Raw genomic sequence first — 19,095 nt, forward strand, 5'->3', positions numbered from 1 at the left:
CTGGCCTCGGTCCTCCTAGCCTTGCCTACCTCTGCCAATGCTGAAGCCCCACTCAGAGATGATAGATGGAAGGCCAGGTCAAGACAGCAAGGTGATGTAGGAGCTTGGAGACAGACCAGTGTATGTGGTGCCCCTGATAATGAAGCGCATACTGAGATGTGCTCGTATTCTTCCCGAGCATTAGGTTTTCTCCCCTAGGCTGCTAAGTTGTTGCTTTAGTTAGTCCTCCGGCACCCTAAAACACATCACACCCTAGGGAGGACATTGCCTTCATCCCATGTGCCTCTGGTTGGCCCCATTGTCCCTTTCTCCCCTGCAGAGGGCTACTGCCCCAACACTGAGCAAGCAGGGCTCCAGGACACAGCCCCAAGGCCCTATCCTCCTGATCTCCAGCAGCCACACAAACATCCACTGCCACCCCCACGGGTCTCAGCTCGACCGTGCCCATTCGCCCTGCCTCAGAAGACCCTTCTGGCTGCCCTCCCACCAAATACAGGTGAACAGGGCAAGCCAATTCTGCCCTGCCCTGCTCCTCACACCATCACGCACTAGACTAGAGGGGCTTCAGGAGTGGACCTCCTTTTTCTTTGAGGGGAGGTTGGAGTTTGTCGGGTGTGTGGGGGGGGGAGGTGGGGGTCAGAAGAAGTTGTAGAGGGCTGTGCCTAAGTCACAGGCCACAGCTCCTATGGAGGTTTTGGGACTGGGAGTGAGGAGTTTGCACAGGGCAGAACCCCACCTCTTCACAACTTGTGCTTGTCAGGTCAGTTTGCAAACCACCCATAGGACCATTAGAAATAGCTGTGAGAGGCTTTCCGCCTGGGAGGGGCAGAAAGGAGAACTGATTTGGAGGTCCACACTGTAGCCTATGCTCAGGATCACAGGTGGGGCTGGTGTCCTGTGCCCTGGCCCTTCCTCTCCATCTCTCCACCTGCTGTCCCAAGAGTCAGAGGCAGGGAGAGATCCAGGGGCAGTCATAAAATGACCCGGACTCACACAACTTGAGTGACGCTGCCTCTCTCAACTTGGGCAGTGTGGCAGTGGGGGGCAGACTCTACAGGAGGCGGATGGAGCTGCTCTGAGGCAGAGGAAACCAGTTCTTTGGTATTTAAAGCAACAAAATGTGATTACAGAGGATCCTCATCTCCTGAGCAGGACTGAACTGGGTAAGTCATAATCTTCACAGTAGCTTGGAGGTTCTCAGGGGAAAAGAGAGCCAGGAGCAGACCCTCCCAAACACTGGCCCTACTCAGCCTCCACTCAGCATCAGAGGCCCTACCTCCCTCAGGCCCTGGCTCCTAATTAAGACAAGCAGTCACATGGGACAGTGGCTTCATCCTTCACAGCCAGCAGCACGGAGGCCGCCTCGCTCACAGCCCTGAGCAGGAGGGCCCTCTACTTAGCAGTAAGTACAGGGAATGGATTCTCTCTCACTAAAACTGCATCACTTGAGGAAGAGCCTGCGAAGAGTTTAATTTCACCCTGCACTCCGAAAGCATTTGCTGAGCTCCCACGGTGGCCGCATCAGCCTCCCGGGCTCCGCTCCTCCCTGGCTCTCTCTGGTCAGGTCTCCCAAAACCTATGACAGACTAGAGGAACAGGTGGTGTCTCTGAGTCTTTCGTGGGGGGTACACACAGGTTCAAGACAGGGACGATTTAGACGCCGGGGCTAAACCAACGCTCCCACACAGTCCACTCACGGCCACACCTTCCCCTCCAACAAAACAGAAAGTAGGAAACAAGGCTGCCTTTTTAATTGCAATCAAATATGCCGTCTGAAGTCAGCTGAAGTCAGTGAGGGCCCCTGAGCCCAGCCCGGGAACCAGAGTGGGCGGCACCACCTCGCTGAGGATGGAAACCGGGGCAGAGGCGGCTGGCTTCTCATCCTCCTTGCCACCTGTCCCTGTATGCCTGGGGGAGCCCAGAGTAGTTTCCTCTGTGATCAGCCCAGCCTTTGGCTGCCCAAAGGAGGGGAAAGGCAGGGCTGAAGGGGTGAGCTGGAGGCAGGGACCCTGTTGCACACACATGCAGACTTTCCCAGTGCTTGGTTTGTTTCTTCTCCTTCTTTGCTAAAATGATCAGGTAGTCGTGTGAAGCCGCTGCCAAGCCAGGGGTGAATGGGGCGGTGGTGTCGGGGATGGCCCTCCGCTCCGTGGGTGTCCTGGGCCCAGCCTATTTCTGTATTTGGAATAGGAAGAGCCGCAGGTTGATGTTCTTGGCGGCCAGCAGCTTGTTGCACTCCACAGAGTCGATGATGGGGAGCGGCACATAGTCCGTCTCGTTGCTCTCGTTGGTGAAGACAAAGTGGTAGATGACGGGACTGATCCTCACGTCGTCGTAGGGGCCCTTGAGCAGCAGGAAGGAACACTCCAAGGGTGCGGTAACCTTGCTTTTGAGGAGCAGCTGGAAGGAAAGCGTGCGCTTGCACGACAAGTTGGGGTTGCGCTCCGAGTCATTCACACGAGCCTTCAGGACCCATGTCTGGTTCAGCACCGTGAACCTCGGCGTCTCATAGTATAGGCGCGTGATGAAGTCATCCGTGCGGTAAGGCCGGAACTGAACCTCTGTGGAGACAGACAGGGCCGGAAACGGCCAACTGTTAATGTTGGGCAGGGCCTGCTGGTGGCGCCTTCTCCGACCAGGCCAAGGAAGGCTCAGCCAGGGAGAAAGGCAACTTACCCGGACATAGCCAGCTCTACTTGTCACAAGGCAAGAAAACGCAATTATGGCAAATGGAGGCGCATAAGCTTTGGTAGGGGGAAACAACTACGAACAGAATTAATACCAATTAGCTTGAGAGTTTCAAGGCTGTGGGAGGTCAGGCCACATCTCAGGTGTGGCCAACCCACAGGGCCTCCCTCTTCACCCTCAGCCCCAGAGCCCCACAGGGGCAGGGTAAGCAGACACACAGACAGGATGCAGTTCTGAGAACAAGTGCACTTTATTGGTTCCAATACAGAGCTGCCAGAAAAGCCGGCGGGCAGGCATGTGACACCTGGTCCTGCCTGAGGGGAATGCAGGGGTCCTCAGGTGTTGCACTGTGATGCAGGCTCTGCCTGGCCATCTGTGGGGCCATCAGTCAGTGGGCAGACCTGCCTTCGCAGTCCTCTTGTGAGCCCATAGCCTGTGGCTGGCAAGTCTCTCTCTGTGGAGGCGTGGACTCTCAGGCAGCCAGTCCTTTCTGCGTGGACGGGGCTTCCCACCTGGTCCCTGCCACAACCACATGTCCCAGCTCACTCAGACCCCACCGTCGGTCAGATCCGCCAGGGCTGCTCCTAACCTGGGGCCATGGCTTCCTCCTGGTGCAGTCCCCTGGGCCCTGGGCCTTTCTGGCCTACAAAAAGCCAGGCCCAGTCTAGGCAGCTTTGCATGACTGGCTGCCCAAAACTGCCCTGGGCACTCTGAGAAGGCCACCTGGGCTTTGCAGTGGAGGGATGGAGTTTCCCTGAGTGGCCCCACTGTCAGCAGATGCTTCTTGCTGCTCTTTGGCCTAGGCACTGGCCTGGCTTCTGTTCCCCGACATGTTCAAGGTGAGCCACAAGATCCAACGGGCATAGACCCAGTCCAGCCTGCCCATCTGTGAGTATCCACTCCCAGTCCTACAGTATGAGCTGGTGCCCTCTGCTTGCTCTGGAGCCCTGTCCCTGAATGGCTTCATGCAAGCCTTAGGAGGTGCTGTGGCCACGTCAGAGACCATCTGAAGGCAGGACCTGACTTGATGGAGAGCTCTTCTTGATCCAGGCTCCGAGGGTAACACCCTCCCTGAGACACACCCAACTTCCTGGCTAGACTCCAACCATCTCCTGTCTGTGGAGCTGCTCATAGTGAGGACACCACTTGCTGAGGTGGTGGGTCAGAACGGGGAGGAGCTGCTGTGACAGCCATGCAGGTGTGCCCTGGGGCCCTGTTAGCCCATCCCATTGCTCTGTCTCCAAACTGTCTTCTTCCCCAAGGCATCCTCTTGGCCAAGAAGAGCTGTCCAGAGCCTGGACTTCCAGTACAGCTTGTGCCCACTGCCCTGTGCCTGCAACTCCCTCTTCCCCACCACTGGCCCTTCTGCCCCAGGCAACACCTGTGCAGCATGCAGCAAGTGGTGGGGCGCCTCACCTGTGTAGCCGATCTTCTCGAAGCTCAGCAGGCTGAAGATGCTGTTGTACAGCTGCATCTCCTTGCGGTGGCTCTGGTCCATCTCATCGAGGATTTCCATCAGCTCATTGCCTGTCTTGGTTGGGTGGGCACATGCAGCCTCATGTACTGTCAGCTCGTGGAAAGGGCCATGCCATGGGCAGCCAATGCGCTTGTACTTGCACTGGGTCACCCTGGAAGAAGGTGGGCACAGTGGTCATGCCTGTGCCTGCCACAGGTACTCATGTCCAGCTGTCCTCCAGAGACCAAGTCTGCCCCACTACAAACCTCTCCCTCCAGGACACATTGTATGGTAACCCTGGTCAACCAGGCCAAGTTCAGAGTACACATTTGTGTGTACACGTGGATGAGAGAAGGGAGAGGGAGCCAGGTGAGGGGGGAGGGAGATCTAGGTGCTAGCCTCCTGCATCCACGGCTCTGGTGTCTCCATCCTGCTTGGCAACGAAGTGGCCGCAGACCATGGTCCTGGAACAGATGCAGCCTTGCTCCAGGAGCCTTGGTGCACAGCTACTGCCTGGAAGACTAGGACCCCTGGATGGATGACACCATAGCCAGTGCTGACCAGCTAGGTCATCCTGCTCAAGGCATGCCCTTACCAGGGTGGGCTCAAGCCCTATCCTGAGCCTCCAAGAGTATGGCGGACCCCTGACAATGGCAGTTACCTGTCCTGGCACTCCTCTTTCTGGTGCCTCTCTAAGAGGGAACGGGGAAACTGGCGCAGGCAGAAGCCGCATTCTGAGGGCAGCTCGCTCACAGCTTTCTCCACAGCCAGGTTTCGGCAGCAGAGGCTCTTACTGATCTCACAACGACAGTTGGGGCATGTGGCCTGCTCCTCCTTCAGCCGGGCATCTGCTAGTAGGTGGATAAAACAGCCAGCGCACATCAAGTGACCGTTAGTACACTGCGAAGAAGGAAAGGGAGGTGAAGCTCACAGGCCCACAGGATGCACACACATACATGTGCTTGCCTGCCTTGCTGGCTCCAGCCAGGTCAGGCCAACTGTCCAAAGGAATTTTAATTGTGAAGAAAGGAGTATGTTGGTTCCGAGTTGAGTTAGTGTCTAGAAACACTGAGAGCTTCTCCAAGGGAACAAACCAGGACACCGCCAGCTTGAGCTCTGGAGAGAGCAAAGTCTTTTCAGGTCATGAAGTTCCCATGAAGTACCTGAGGCCGAACTGTAATTAAGCTAACACATCAAGACTTGAACCTTGGTTTTTCCACTTTTTCCTGTCTTACAAGAACACCCAGCTCTCAGCCTGCCATAACAGGGGTGCTCAGCTAGCAGCTATCCATCAGGGAAGCAGATGCTGCTTACCTGTACTGAGGCAGGCCCCCTGTCTTGGCTTACAGAAAGGCTACTGATGAGGGGTCCTCATCAACCTGGTCCTTCCATGCCAGCCCTCACGAGTGAACACAAATGAAGGCTGGTAACTGCTAGCACCCAGGGAATGCGGCCACCTGTTGGGACTTCTTCAGAAGCCCTGGAACAAGGCTGTGGCAGGCAGGGAGCTGAGTCGGCCCAAGATGAAAGCAGGTGAGGAAGGGACTGCAGGCAGACATGGTGCCGAGTTTGGCTGAGTCACCAGGAGCAGGCCTCTCCTTGCTCATGTGCAGGCTGCCAGAACCACGTCCATCTTGAGATCTAAGATGGAGGTGGGCTTGGCTTCTGAGGTACTCACAGGAGGAGGGAGGCCCAGACACTAGGTGTATCACACAGATGCCTTTCTGCAGCATGCTCTGGGGAGGAAAACTGACAGGGTACTGCTTGACTGGGCCACACCCACACAGGTGGGGGTGCTTGCTAAAACCTCGGCTGGCACCTTGCTTCAGGGGCTCTTTCAGCCCCCACAGGCCAGGCCTGAGATCCAGTGAGTGATAGAATCTGAGGACGGCAACAGGCCTGCTTCTACAGCAATGGCACGTATTATCTGCATTCAGATCTGAGTAAGGTTAAAAATTAAAAATGTGCACGATGGGGGAGGAGAGTGACCTGGCCAAGCCGACTCTGGTGAGCAGGTGAGTGGTAGGGTAAGAAAGATCCTAAATGATAAAATCTGACTGTCTTGCCCATCCCCAGAAGCCAGTGAGAGTGGAATCAAGGTTGGAAGCAACACAACTGTGGAAAGCACTGACCTGCCTGAGTGCTGTTTGGGCTGAGGGCTGCTATGGCTTCTGGAAGGCATGGAAGGGCACAGCATAGTACCAAATCACCATGTGTTCCAGGGAAGGGATCTTAGGACACCCTCTCAGAGTGAGGCCCAGTGACACAGCACCCAAAAAGCATCCCTCAGTGAGGAAACCCAATAGGTCACCAGCAGTGAGACCCTCTGGGACTTGGTGTCCCAACACTGATCCATGTGGATAGTTCCAGGTCCTTTCTGGTGAGTAGCTGGCTAGGTCTTGAATGAAGATCTGGACCTGTCTCTGTAAACTTACTTCCAGGGTCCATCAGTCTGTGCACATCTCTCCTGGCTGCAGCCTGGCTCTCCTAGTGTTTTCAAGCTGGGTTGGAGACACTAACTCCCACCTCTCAGTCCACTGAGCCTTCTCTCCTGGTTCTGAGCAGTCCAGAAGACTCAGAAAGGTGTCCCAGGCCCCTCTCCAAGGGAGCACTGAGGCCACTTAGCATGTCATTTGCTTCCCGGCACTATTCTCAGTCCCCACAGAGAGAGGCATCAGAACCTCAGCCAGCTCTGGCTACAAGGCCCAACACAGGCTCAGGCAATTCTGTACTACAGAGGTAAGTCCTGATCTTTGTCCTCCTCTGGCTTCCTCTGGGCCTCCTCGTGAATCTACACGCTACAGGAGGGGGAGGAAGGATGTGGACTAGATAGCCCCAAGAGCTCAGCTCTGAGGCTGAGTGCAGCAAGGTCCAAGACGTTCTGTGATATACTGTCCCAGCTAAGGGTCACCTCACACCTCAACAGCTGTTGAATGGATGCTATTCAGGTAAACAACAGGACGATACTCAGACCAGTCTGTAGTCTTTCCGTAGTAGGGGTCATCAAGCTCCAGAGCCTTCCTACAACTTCCTAAGATGCAATTCTCTACACATGCAAGTACATTCAGCCTTGACAGTGGCTGTGCCAGATTGTAGTTGGCCCCAGACTTGTGCCCAATACCCAGAAGCTGGGGCCAAGGTTACTCCCCATGGTGCTGGTCATAGAGCCTACGTGCAATATGCTTTACACCAGTCCCCAAAGCCAGGTGCCTCCAGAAACAGCCTCTACAGTATCTAGGTGAGGTTGCCTTGCCCGCCAGAAGCAAGTAAGATGCTGAACCTATGACACAGGGTGATATCACAAGACCTCCCAGGAAAGGTGCTGGCTCAGATGCCACTCCACAGGTTATCAACAGCACAACCGTGGGCCCATCAATTTTCTGTGCGACTGTTTTCTCAGGAGAGATAACATGCCTACAGCAAGGCTTGGCACCCACACCAAGCAGGCTCAGAACACCACTTGTGGCCACCCATGGCAGAGTCCCCGAGGACTCTATCACCAGGGAAGATGAGGTCCTTGGTCTTCTCTAGACGCCGACTACACACAAGCAGTTTCTGAACAGCCTCCTGGGCCCCCATCTCTACAACAACACCTTGTCCTTCCCTCTGCCTTGCTATGGGCAGTTCATATACAATCAGCGTCTGCATACCTGGCCTGCTCCATTTAAAGCTGTCTTTTTCTCTGGGTTAAGGGAGTTGGATGGATTCACTGAGCTCAAGGAGAAGCCCTGCTCCTGGACCATGAATCCATCTTAGAAAATCAGTGTTCATGACTAACAGTTGCTTATAAGTTCCTTACAGTCAGTTGGCTTTTTAGTACCCCTTTCAAACACTGGGAATTCATTCTTTGCACTTGATGCCAGTTGACAGATCCATGTGGACAGTCTACCCTTCTGCACAGGAGGTAAGGGATCACAGGCCCTTGACAGAGGACATTAGTGCCAAACTGCAACCCAGGTGCTTCCCCTGGGGCACTAACCCCGAAGCACTGCTCAGCCAGCTGTTGGCTCCCTTCCTCTCCAGAGCCTTCCAGTGTCCAGTGTATAGGGAAAGCTCCACCAGGCTCAGTAGCACCTAGAGGTGTTACAATCCACGTACTTAACCCAGCCTTTTGAACCTCCTTTGTCAACGTGGGCTTAAACAGGATTAACTCCTTGTCCAAGGTCATATAGCCAGAAAGGAGGAAGTTAGGGCACCTAACTTCACCCAGGCAGAAGTGTCCAGGCTGGATTTGAAATTCTTGTAGAGAGTTGGCTCAAATGGTAGTGCACCAGCCTAGCAAGTACAAGGTCTTGAATTCAAATTCTAGTACTGCCCAAAATAAAAGACAAATACAAATATAAAAAGAGGTAGATCTGAGTTCTTGGCCAGCTGTCCCCAACTCCCCTGATGTCAGGATTCAGGAAGAGTCTAGTGATCCCTTGGAGTGTGGATCCAACTCAGAAATAAACAGACCTAGGGCTAGGAATGTGGCTTAGAATGCTTGCCTAGCAAGCACACAACCCTGCGTTCAATGCCTCAGTATCACATACACAGAAAATGCTGGAAGTGGTACTGTGGCTCAAGTGCTAGCCTTGAGCAAAAAGAAGCTCAAAGACAGTGCTCGGGCCCTGAGTTCAAGCCCAAAGATTGGCACCAAAAACAAAAAACAAACAAAAAAGAACAAAGAAAGAAACATATCCAAAAAGAATTCAAATTGACAAACTACTATTACAAAACAAACAACAAAAAACAACCAAAAAACCCCACAATCTAGGGGCCAGAAGCATGGCCTAGTAGTGGTTGAGTGATTGCCTAGTATGCATGAAGCCCTGGGTTTGATTCCTCTGTACCACACACACAGAAAAAGCTGGAAGTGGTGCTGTGGCTCAAGTGGTAAAGTGCTAACCTTGAGACAGCTCAAGAGCAGTGCTCAGCCCTGGGTTCAAGCCTCAGGACTAGAAAAACAAAACAAAATAAAACAACAACAAAAAGCACAATCTAAGGGCTGGGAGTTTGGCCTAGTGGTTAAAGTGCTTGCCTAGCATGCATGAAGACCCGGGTTCGATTCCTCGGTACCACATACATAGAAAAAAGCCGGAAGTGGTGCTGAGGCTCAAGTGGTAGAGCTCTAGCCTTGAGAAAGTCCAAGGACAGTGCTCAGGCCCTGAGCTCAAGCCCAGGACTGGCAAAAAAAAAAAAAAAAAAAAAAAAAAAGCACAATCTAAGCTGGAAGTTTGGCGGAGTGGTAGAGTGCTTCCCTAGCACACATGAAAACCCGGGTTCGATTCCTCTATACCACGTACACAGAAAAAGCCAGAAGTGGTGCTGTGGCTCAAGTGGTAGAGCAGTAGACTTGAGAAAGTCCAAGGACAGTTCAAGCCCCAGGACTGGCAAACAAACAAACAAAAACTCCACAATCTAGCTAGAGTTTAGAAACCCTCCCAGTCAGTCCAGAATTTTGGACAATTAAGCAGATTTATTTCCAAAGCTCTTCCCTGCTTCAAAAAATTAAGACAGTAGTAACATCTCAGGCCTTGTGAGTGGTGACTCCCTAGATGCCATGTGGTCTGATGGGGCTATCAAGCAGAGATGGAGTGGCCTCTGCTTTCTGGGCTTTTCATCTGTAATCAATCCCACATGCTGAGACCTGATGCAGAGGCAGAAGCACTGAGGTGGTACAGCAGCAGGACACACGAACTCTTCCCGTTGAGAGTGGAGACTGCCTGAGTTAGATGGACATAGATGGAAATTTTTATGGCAGGGAGAAGGGAAGGCCCTAAAAGGATGTGCTGCCTTAGTCAAGCCCAAGAGGAAGAGTAGAGGTAGGCAGGATGTGGTTAGGGAAGCTCAGGCAAAAAGCCAGAAGACAGGGCAATGCCATAGGGCCCAGGTCACACCAGATACAGAATGAACAACTCCTGCTACAGAGCCCCACTATCCACCAAAGACCACTGATTTCTGCACTCAAAGAGTTCATGAGGGATGAGAATAATTACTGTGTCCTCCTCAACATGTCAGTGCTAAGGCTTTAGGCTTGCTGCCATCCACAGGAAGGGTCAGGACTGCATATATCCCATGGAGGACCACACTGAGTCTTCTTTTCTTGAGCTTTGGTACTCAAGGCTAGTGCTCTATCACTTTGAGCCACAGCTCTACTTCCAGTCTTCTAGTGGTCAACTGGAGATCAGAATCTTATGGGCTTTTCGGCTTGGGTTGCTGTCGATCCTCAGATCTCAGCTTCCTGAGCAGCTAGGGTTACAGATATGAGCCACCAGCACTGGCTCACACTAATCACGTATGAAACTCTGCACCAGGGCCGGGAGTTTGGCCTAGTGGGGATACTTGACTAGCATGCACAAAGTACCACGTACATAGAAAAAGCCGGAAGTGGTGCTATGGCTTAAGTGGAAGGGCACTAGCTTTGATTTAAGAAAGCCCAAGTACAGTGCTCAGGCCCTGAGTTCAAGCCCCAGGACTGGAAAACAAACAAAGAAAAACCCTGAAAGGCTTCACCAGGACAGCTGGGGGGACCAAAGAAGGTTATGGCTGGGTCTTCCCCAGAATAGGCACTTCCATAAACAGAGATGCTAGTAGGTCACACTGCCCTCAGGCCTCAGGGTTGCACCAAGAGCAGGGTGTGTGCTGTCTTCCTGCCCAGAAGTGCCTATATGGATGTTCCTGTTACCCTCCAGTCATCCACTGATACCTGCTTGGAACCTTCTAAGGAGTCACCTAGGACTTGGGCAGGTGGATGCACATCTTGCCAAGCCAGTTGCCCAAGATACACTTAACACCCACACAGCAAACATCAAAGCACACATCTGCTGTACCTTCTGTGGCCCTTAACCTGACATGACAGTGCCAAAGTAGTAAAAGCCAACAGGCTAAGGACCTTTGCTTGACACCAGAGCAAGTTCCCTGGCCTTCGATGTGTGCATATGTGCGTCTGGGTCACAGGGAAGCTGTGCAGGTCTAAGGGCTCAGTCTCAGGTGTATGAGCCATTGCTTATACCCTACATCTGCTCTTACCACTATCTAAAATTTCCCAGGCAGCACAGGTGGCATTTGGCAGATACATTCTGAAATCATTATGCACTCAGCTAACTCCAGCGGTCTGTGGGGTTTACCCCACAGCCCAGTCAGCCACTCAACTTTTCGTCTTACTTACCCCAGAGCAATTGCCTGAGCCTGCCTCCAGGGATGGACAATATAGCTGACGCTTAACCATGTGTTCTGCTGGGGTCAGGCAAAATGTTGCCAGCAGGAACAGAAGATGGAGACTGGGCCACAGAAGAAAGCCTATCCATATGGGTCACTAAAGAGGGCTAGAAGACAAAGGGGCTGAGCACAGCATACATGGTAGAACATGCCTGTTTGTATACCTGCCCAGACCCCACAGAACCTTGATGGGGATATCAACAGTAGGGTCACTACGTGTGGCCAGAGGTTATGGAGGTATCTCTGAGAGCACTGAGACAGTAGGAAGCTTTGTTCCTTCCCCTAGTCCCCCATCTCAGACAGTATCTATGTATCTTATATAGTATCTAGATTAGTCGAAGTAAATTCCAACATTTGCCTAGAGCTCTCTCTCTCTCCTATAATCATACCTTCAAATTCATTGCTTGTTGACAATGGGCTTCTGTAGACAGTAGGGAAACCACTTTGCTCTATGCATTACCAGGGAAAACACCGGTGGGGCAGGGACAACTTGCAGGACTACAGCTTAGTGGCAATGCCCATAGCTCCTTTCAGAGATCTGCATCCAGGAAAGCAGCTAGGCAGTTCAGCCTGGAAGGGTAGCTTCCTGCCATCACAATGCTACAGCTGCTCAGCTGTCTGCTTCCAGTTGCTCAAGCCAGAGCTCACTCTAAACACAGGGCAAGCTGGTTTGAACCAGCCAGTCTCAGAAGCCTGGTCATCATCTGCCCTGAGCAGAAGTTGTGGTTGATGTGTGGGCCAGAAGCCAACATCCAAAAACCTGTCATTGTGCCAGGTCCAGTGGCAACCCATGCACAGGACAGAAAACAGGGCTCTCTCTGCACTGGATTGTCTTGCTAGACTCCTACTCAAGACCCAGAAAAAGATGAACTCTTCAATATAGCAAGGAAAGATACAGCAAGGGAAAAGGAGCTGTGAGGAGAGCAGGTCCAAGTGGGTTACAAAGCAAGGGTTAAATGTTAGAGCTGAGATGAGCAGCTGTGGAAAACCTAGTTGGCTCCTGCCTGACACCCAGAAAAGTGAGTGTCCCATCCTGGTCACCTGTGTCCTTCCAAACACCCTCAGGCCAGAAAAGGATCTGGAGACCCAGAAGGAAGTAACAACCTAGATTAGCCTCCAGTCTAAACAGAAGCAGATAAAGTAACATCCTTTCAAGATCTAGGGACTTCCAGCTGCTGTAAGTGGAGGGAAAAAAAAAAATCTGACAGGGAATCTACTCTGCTCCTTGAAGTAGAGTAACCAGGGTGGAAGAGGCATCCACCTGGGCCAGGTAGCCCCTCAAAGCTGCCACAGTGGATCTGCAGCTGAGGAAGAAGAGAAAAGATCTGCAGCACAGGCAGCCTAGAAAGCCAGCCCATGAGGGGCTTCTTGCAGGCGAGCTCCCTAGACCAGGGAAGAAAGGGAGAGGGGAGCAAAGAGGAGAGGCCAAGGCCCTCCCTTCTCCCCGTTCTTCAGAGGGAAACAGGACTCCGAGGCGCAGAAAAAGATGTGCACAGGAAGTTCAGACGAGCAGGGACACGGCTGGGGGTGTGGCCGCCAGAACCCCACAACTCTGGAGGCCCGGGCGCCCGGGCGGCCTGGCCGTGCGGGGCGGCGCTGGAGAGGGGCGGGGAGCGAGCGTGGACACCTGCACGCAGCCCGCCGCCAGGGCGGTCGGTCGGGGGGGGGGACCCCGGAGGACCCCGGAGGGCGGGCAGGATCCGAGGGAGACAGGGGGCCGGGACCGGGCAGCGGGCTCCGGGGGAGGCGCGGGCCTCGCGGGCGCAGAAGGCGGACGCGAGGGTGGAGAGGGGACCCGGCCACCGGCCTCCGGGCCCGGCCTCGAGGAGACGCGGCGCCGGGCCGGCGGCCCTACCTGGTACACGGAGGCTTTGGGCAGGTCCAGGCACACGGTGCAACACAGCACCGAGTAGAGCCGCTCCTCCAGCTTCCCGCTGCCGGCCGCGGCCGCGGCCGCCGCCGCCTCGGCCGCCTCGGCCGCCCGCAGCCGCTTCTTGGGCGGCGCGTCGGGGTCGCCCGCCGCCTCCTGCAGCTGCCGGGCGCCGGCCAGGCCCGCCTCGTCCGGGAGTCCGGGCCCCGCCGCCTCGCCCAGCGCCGCCGCCGCCGCCGGCCCCGCGGCCGCCCCGGGCCCAGCCCCGACCCCGACTCCGGCCGGCACGGCACCCGCGGGCCCGGCGGCCGGGCCGCCCCCGCCGGCCTCCTCCGCGCCGGACATCGCGGCCGGCCGGCCCGGCGGGCGGGTGCCGGCGCGCTCGCCGGCTGGAAGTTAGGGGCACCGCGCGCCCCTGCCGGCCTCTCGCCGCCGCTGCGACCCCGCAGCCCGCTTGCCGCGCCGCCGCCTCAGAGGGCCCAGCCCGCGCGTCGGCCCGCAGCAACCCCGGCCACCGACCCCGGCGCGGCCGCCATCTTTGTTTTCGCTGCGCGCCCCACCCCCGCGCGCCACCGCCCCCTTCTTCCCGCGACGTGGTTCCCCGCGGGCCAATGGGAGCGCCGCCCGGGGCCGGACGGGCCGGCCGCCGCAGCCAATGGGTGAGCGAGGGCGCCGAGAGCCCGCCCCCTGCCAAAGGTGGCCTGGAGGAGGCGGGGCTGGGCGGCCCACTGCGGGCGCACACCTGGAGCGCCAGGCCCGCGCCGCTGGAGACTCTCCCATCGCGGGGTGCCTGCCCCCGCCATTGTCCTCAGACACTCAGCGTGGCATGCGCTGGGACCCTGTCCTGGCTCACTGGAGTGGAAGGACACGAACTTTAGCAACGGGGGTGACCACCCCTGTCTTGCGTAGGACAGGATAGGATTCCCCGGGATGCAAGCAAGCACAGGAACTTCGTGGAAGAGATGTACTCCAGACCTCAAAGCCAGGGCTCGGCTTTGCCCATTTCCTCTCCCTGCGGTTGAATCCAGAGGCAAAGTGAAGGTCTTGGTTTGCACTCATAAGAGGGCAAACAAGTAGCAACCGAGTCAGCTCCTGAGAGGGATATGGGTTCCTGGAAATCACTGTGGAACAGCTAGAATGTCATTGCTTCAGAGGATCACCTGGCAAACCAGCAAGGATATCTGCAAACTCACCGTGTCTCATGGCATCAAGGAGCTGGAACTGTCTACTGTCTTCCCAACACGGGAACCTTCCTAGCAAAGATGCCAGGAATGTGGTATGTGGTCGCATTCTAGTTATAGGGCATCTCCTCAGAGAAACCAGCTGAGTCTTAGGATGTGTGGAGGGCAGGGTGGGAGTGGGAGAAAAACATGGGAGGGGTAACGATGTCAAACAAGAAATGTACTCACTACGTTACGTATATGACTCTAACCCCTCTGTACATCACCCTGACAATAAAATTAAATGAAAAGTTTTCTTTAAAAAAAAAAAAAGTTCACCAAAGGACCCCTAATTCCTCTCAAGGATGGACTAACTAGCAGAGAACTGGTGGTTCACGTCTGTAATCCTAGCTACTCAGGCGATTGAGATCTGAGGATCGAGGTTCAAAGCCAGCCCAGACAGGAACATCTGTGAGACTCTTATCTCCAATAAACTACGCAGAAAAATTCGTAAGTTTGTGTTATGGCTCAAGTGATAGAACACTAGACTTGAACACAAAGAGGCTTAGGGCTAGTACTCAGGCCCCAAATTGAAGCCCCGGGATTGGCAGGAAAAACAAAACAAAACAAAACGACTTTAATTCCAAGTTCCTGGAGAAAGTTTAAAAATTTATTGGAAATCAAATCTCTTTGGATCCATGACCTTCACATAACCGGTCACCAAACATACCTGGGACCTTGTTCCTTTCATTCTTAGCTAGGCAAGTCCTTAGAAAGGGGACTGCAGCAGATTCAATTCAGGAAGGAAAGCCTATGCCTAAAGGGGGAGGCCCCAAAAGCAGGCCAGTGGGGGAAGATGGCAGCCAGGATAGGGCCCTGTGTCTTGCTGTGTCTGTCATTCCCACTGTAAGCCCTGTGTGTGCAGGGCTCGACAGTAGGCCCAACTGCCCGCAGCCAGGGCCCAGCGACAGATGTCTTCCTTCAGCAACAGCAGCAATCTGTCCACTTCCAGCCGGCTTAGGAGGCCTGCTGTCCCCAGCATTGCACCCCCCCACATCCCGTAAGTGTTGGCTGTGAAGACGGCCACAATGAGGATAGTCACGGCGACCACCAACAGCACTGCCTGACCAGCCACAGAGCAGCCTTCAGGACCGAGGTGGTCACCAGCCACTGCAAGCACCATGCCTCCTCCCAGTAGCAGGTTGGCAGAGGATCGGTCCCCATTTACCCAGTGGAAATCAAAGGCCAGAAGGGGCAGGCCGATAACTGTCGACACCCAGGCTCCAGCAAAACAGTCTTCATGTGTGCCCAGCCCTGGGGTCAGCATGGTGGCAGCAGCCAAAGCCTGGAGCAGGAAGCCAGCAGCAGCCCCTCGACTTGACTGTTGATACAGGAAAAGGAGGATATGTAGGGGAAAGCCAGGAACCACTTCATTTTATTTATTCTTGGTGTACTGGGATTTGGAATCCAGCATTTATACTAAAGCCACATCTCCAGCTTTTTTTTTTTTTTTTTTTTTTTTGCCAGTCCTGGGGATTGAACTCAGGGCCTGGGCACTGTCTGTAGACACTTTTTGCTCAAGGTTAGCATTATGCCACTTGAGCCACAGCTCCACTTCCAGCTTTTTCTGAGTATGTGGTACTGAGGAATCGAATCCAGGGCTTCATGCATGTTAGGCAAGCACTCTACCACTAGTCTATGCTCTCAGTCCTGTCCAGCTTTTTTTTTTTTTTTTGCCAGTCCTGGGCTTGAGCTTAAGGCCTGAGCACCGTCCTTGGACTTTCTCAAGGCTAGAGCTCTACCACTTGAGCCTCAGCACCACTTCCAGCTTTTTTCCTATGTATGTGGTACCGAGGAATCGAACCCAGGTCTTCGTGCATGCTAGGCAAGCCCTCTACCACTAGGCTAAACTCACAACCCCTCCAGCTCTTTTGCTTTGTTATTTTTCAAATAATATCAAAAGTTCTTGTCAGAGCCAGGCACCAATGGCTCATGCCTATAATCCTAGCTACTCAGGAGGCTGAGATTTGAGGATCATGGTTTTGAAGACAGCCCTGGAAAGAAAGTCCATAGACTCTTATCTACAATTAATGGCCACAAAATTGGAAGTGGTAGGGTCAGGAGTGTGATCTACCGGTAGGGTGCTCGTTTAGCATGTACCAAACCCTGGGTTCAATCCCACAGTACCACATATACAGAAGAGGCCGGAAATGGCAATGTGACTCAAGTGGCAGAGCACTAGCCTTGAGCAAAAAGTGTCGAAGGACAGTGCCCAGGCTCTGAGTTCAAGCCCCAAGACTGGCAATAACAAAACAACAACAACAACAAAAACTGGAAGTGGTGCTGTGGCTAAAGTGGTGGAGTACTAGCCGTAAGCAGCCCAGGGACAGTGTCCAGTCCCTGAGTTCAAGCTCTAGAACAGACTATAAAAAAAAAAAGTTCGGGGCCGGGAGTTTAGCCTAGTGGTTAAAGTGCTTGCCTAGCATGCATGAAGACCCGGGTTCGATTCCTAGGTACCACATACATAGAAAAAAGCCGGAAGTGGTGCTGAGGTTCAAGTGGTAGAGCTCTAGCCTTGAGAAAGTCCAAGGACAGTGCTCAGGCCCTGAGCTCAAGCCCAGGACTGGCAAAAAAAAAAAAAAAAAAAAAAAAAAGTTCTTGTTAGGCACTGGTGGCTGAGATGAGAGGACTGAAGTTAAGAGCCAGCCCAGGCAGGAAAATCCATGAGACCCTTATCTCCAGAAACAAAAGTGGAGCTGTGGCTTAAGTGGGAGAGCACTACCCTTGAGGAAAAAAAAAAAAAGCTAAGGGACAGTGCCCAGGTCCTGAGTTGACATAGGGACCTGAGCCACAGTGCCTAGAAAGGCCCAGTGCCTACCTGCCCTTTTACACAACAAACATTTGGGGGTCCCAGTCTTGCCCACCACTGTAGTGTAAGGATCTAGGGGTGGAGTCTCCTTTAAGAGCGCGCGGGCCTTAGGTGTGGAAATGGGGTTACTCACCTGCACGGAGCTCACCGCTGCGTGCAGAGACACCACGCCCAGCACCAGGTGGGACAGGACAGTGCTCCATTCGCTTCCCGGCTTTGCGACCATGGCACCTCGGCCAGCAGTAAATTTGAAAAGACAGGGAGGGGATTTTCAAGTTTATGGAGAATGTACCGAAGCCCAGGGCCTGGAACCCTCAGGGGTACTCTCCAGGGGTCCAGGGCTTGGGGAGACCCAGGGGCAGGCCACCGGAAAAACCCGAGGGGAGGACTCTTAATCCTGGCGAGAAAGGGGTAGCCAGGCTCAAGGTCTGGACTGGGAAGGCGAGAAACGGGGACGCGAGCCAGGGAACAGACCGTCGGCAGTGCAGGCCAGGCGGCCTGAGCTCAACCTACAGCTGGGCGAGGAGCGGCCTTCCGCGCTTCCGTCGGGAAGGAGAGGGGCGCGCAGGCCGGGGAGCGGGGGCCGGGGAGCGGAGACCGGGCCGGGGAGCGGAGACCGGGCCGGGGAGCGGGGGCCTGGCCGGGAGCGGGGGCCGGGGAGCGGAGACCGGGCCGGGGAGCGGGGGCCGGGCCGGGGAGCGGGGGCCGGGCCGGGGAGCGGGGACCGGGGAGCGGGAACCGGGCCGGGGAGCGGGGGCCGGGGAGCGGAGACCGGGCCGGGGAGCGGGGGCCTGGCCGGGAGCGGGGGCCGGGGAGCGGAGGCCGGGCCGGGGAGCGGGGGCCGGGCCGGGGAGCGGGGGCCGGGCCGGGGAGCGGGGGCCGGGCCGGGGAGCGGAGACCGGGCCGGGGAGCGGGGGCCTGGCCGGGAGCGGGGGCCGGGGAGCGGAGGCCGGGCCGGGGAGCGGAGACCGGGCGGGGGAGCGGGGGCCGGGAGGATCCAGAGGCCGAGCCGGGGTGAGGCGCAAAGCTAGAAGATGAATCTGCTTACACCTTCAGCCCCGCCTCCCCGGCCCGCTTCCGAGGCCCGGCTCGAGGGCGAGGCGGGGTCTGGAGAGGCCAGTGGGCGGCTCTGTGGGGTGGTGCTGGGAAAGAGGCGGTCGGAACGCCGAGTCGGGTACGGGTGGCCGCCAGGCGCCTGGAGACGGAGGCGACGTCGTCGTCCGCGAGCGGGGCCTGGGCGGGGCTTCTGGGGATGGGGCGGGACTCCGGGGACCTGGGCGGGGCTGAGCGAGCGGGGCGGGACCCCGGGGACCTGGGCGGGGCTTCTGGGGATGGGGCGGGACTCCGGGGACCTGGGCGGGGCTGAGCGAGCGAGGCGGGACTCTGGGGACCTGGGCGGGGCCTCTGGGGATGGGGCGGGACTCCGGGGACCTGGGCGGGGCTGAGCGAGCGAGGCGGGACTCTGGGGACCTGGGCGGGGCCTCTGGGGATGGGGCGGGACTCCGGGGACCTGGGCGGGGCTGAGCGAGCGGGGCGGGACTCCGGGGACCTGGGCGGGGCCTCTGGGGATGCAGCGGGGCTGTGGCAGGCGGGAAGCCTGGGCGGGGCTTCGAGAGGAGGGGCGGGGCGTCCAGTGGGCACTGGGCGGGGCGAGGAGGCTGCACACCTTTGCCCCGAGAATGGGCTGGTGGCTTGCGAGGTGTGGGGTGTCTTCCGCGCGTGGGCGTGGCTCCTAGAGAAGAGGCCGCTGTGGGCGCCGTCAGACCCGGCTGTCCGAGAAGCGGAGACGGGGTCGGCCGGCCGGGTGAGGAGAGGGGATGAGCCCTACCGAGTGAGGCCGCGGTGGCTGCTG

At 56.0% G+C, this 19,095-nt stretch overlaps 2 protein-coding genes across 3 annotated transcripts; both read right to left on the bottom strand.

The window, feature by feature from the left end:
- Nucleotides 1-1,729: 1,729 nt before the first annotated feature.
- On the bottom strand, nt 1,730-13,749 carry Zftraf1 (zinc finger TRAF-type and ring finger containing 1). Of its 2 annotated transcripts, none has more exons than XM_090339625.1 (4): nt 13,200-13,749; nt 4,806-5,044; nt 4,105-4,316; nt 1,730-2,561 (listed from the first exon to the last, which is right to left on the bottom strand). In XM_090339625.1, the coding sequence occupies exons 1-4, from the start codon at nt 13,557-13,559 to the stop codon at nt 2,170-2,172; spliced, it is 1,203 nt and encodes a 400-aa protein (XP_090195751.1). In that variant the 5' UTR covers nt 13,560-13,749; the 3' UTR covers nt 1,730-2,169. The 2 variants fall into 2 exon arrangements, with proteins under 2 accessions (XP_090195751.1, XP_090195752.1); XM_090339626.1 differs by lacking the exon at nt 1,730-2,561 and adding an exon at nt 3,050-3,711.
- Nucleotides 13,750-15,111: 1,362 nt separating this feature from the next.
- On the bottom strand, nt 15,112-17,825 carry Tmem276 (transmembrane protein 276). Its single transcript, XM_090339640.1, has 2 exons — nt 17,377-17,825; nt 15,112-15,755 (listed from the first exon to the last, which is right to left on the bottom strand). Exons 1-2 carry the CDS (start codon nt 17,467-17,469, stop codon nt 15,270-15,272), a joined length of 579 nt encoding a protein of 192 aa, XP_090195766.1. The 5' UTR covers nt 17,470-17,825; the 3' UTR covers nt 15,112-15,269.
- Nucleotides 17,826-19,095: the final 1,270 nt, after the last annotated feature.

The sequence above is a fragment of the Megascapheus bottae genome, chromosome 9 (genome assembly GCF_031878675.1).
Source record: "Megascapheus bottae isolate mThoBot1 chromosome 9, mThoBot2.hap1, whole genome shotgun sequence".
Taxonomy (NCBI): domain Eukaryota; kingdom Metazoa; phylum Chordata; class Mammalia; order Rodentia; family Geomyidae; genus Megascapheus; species Megascapheus bottae.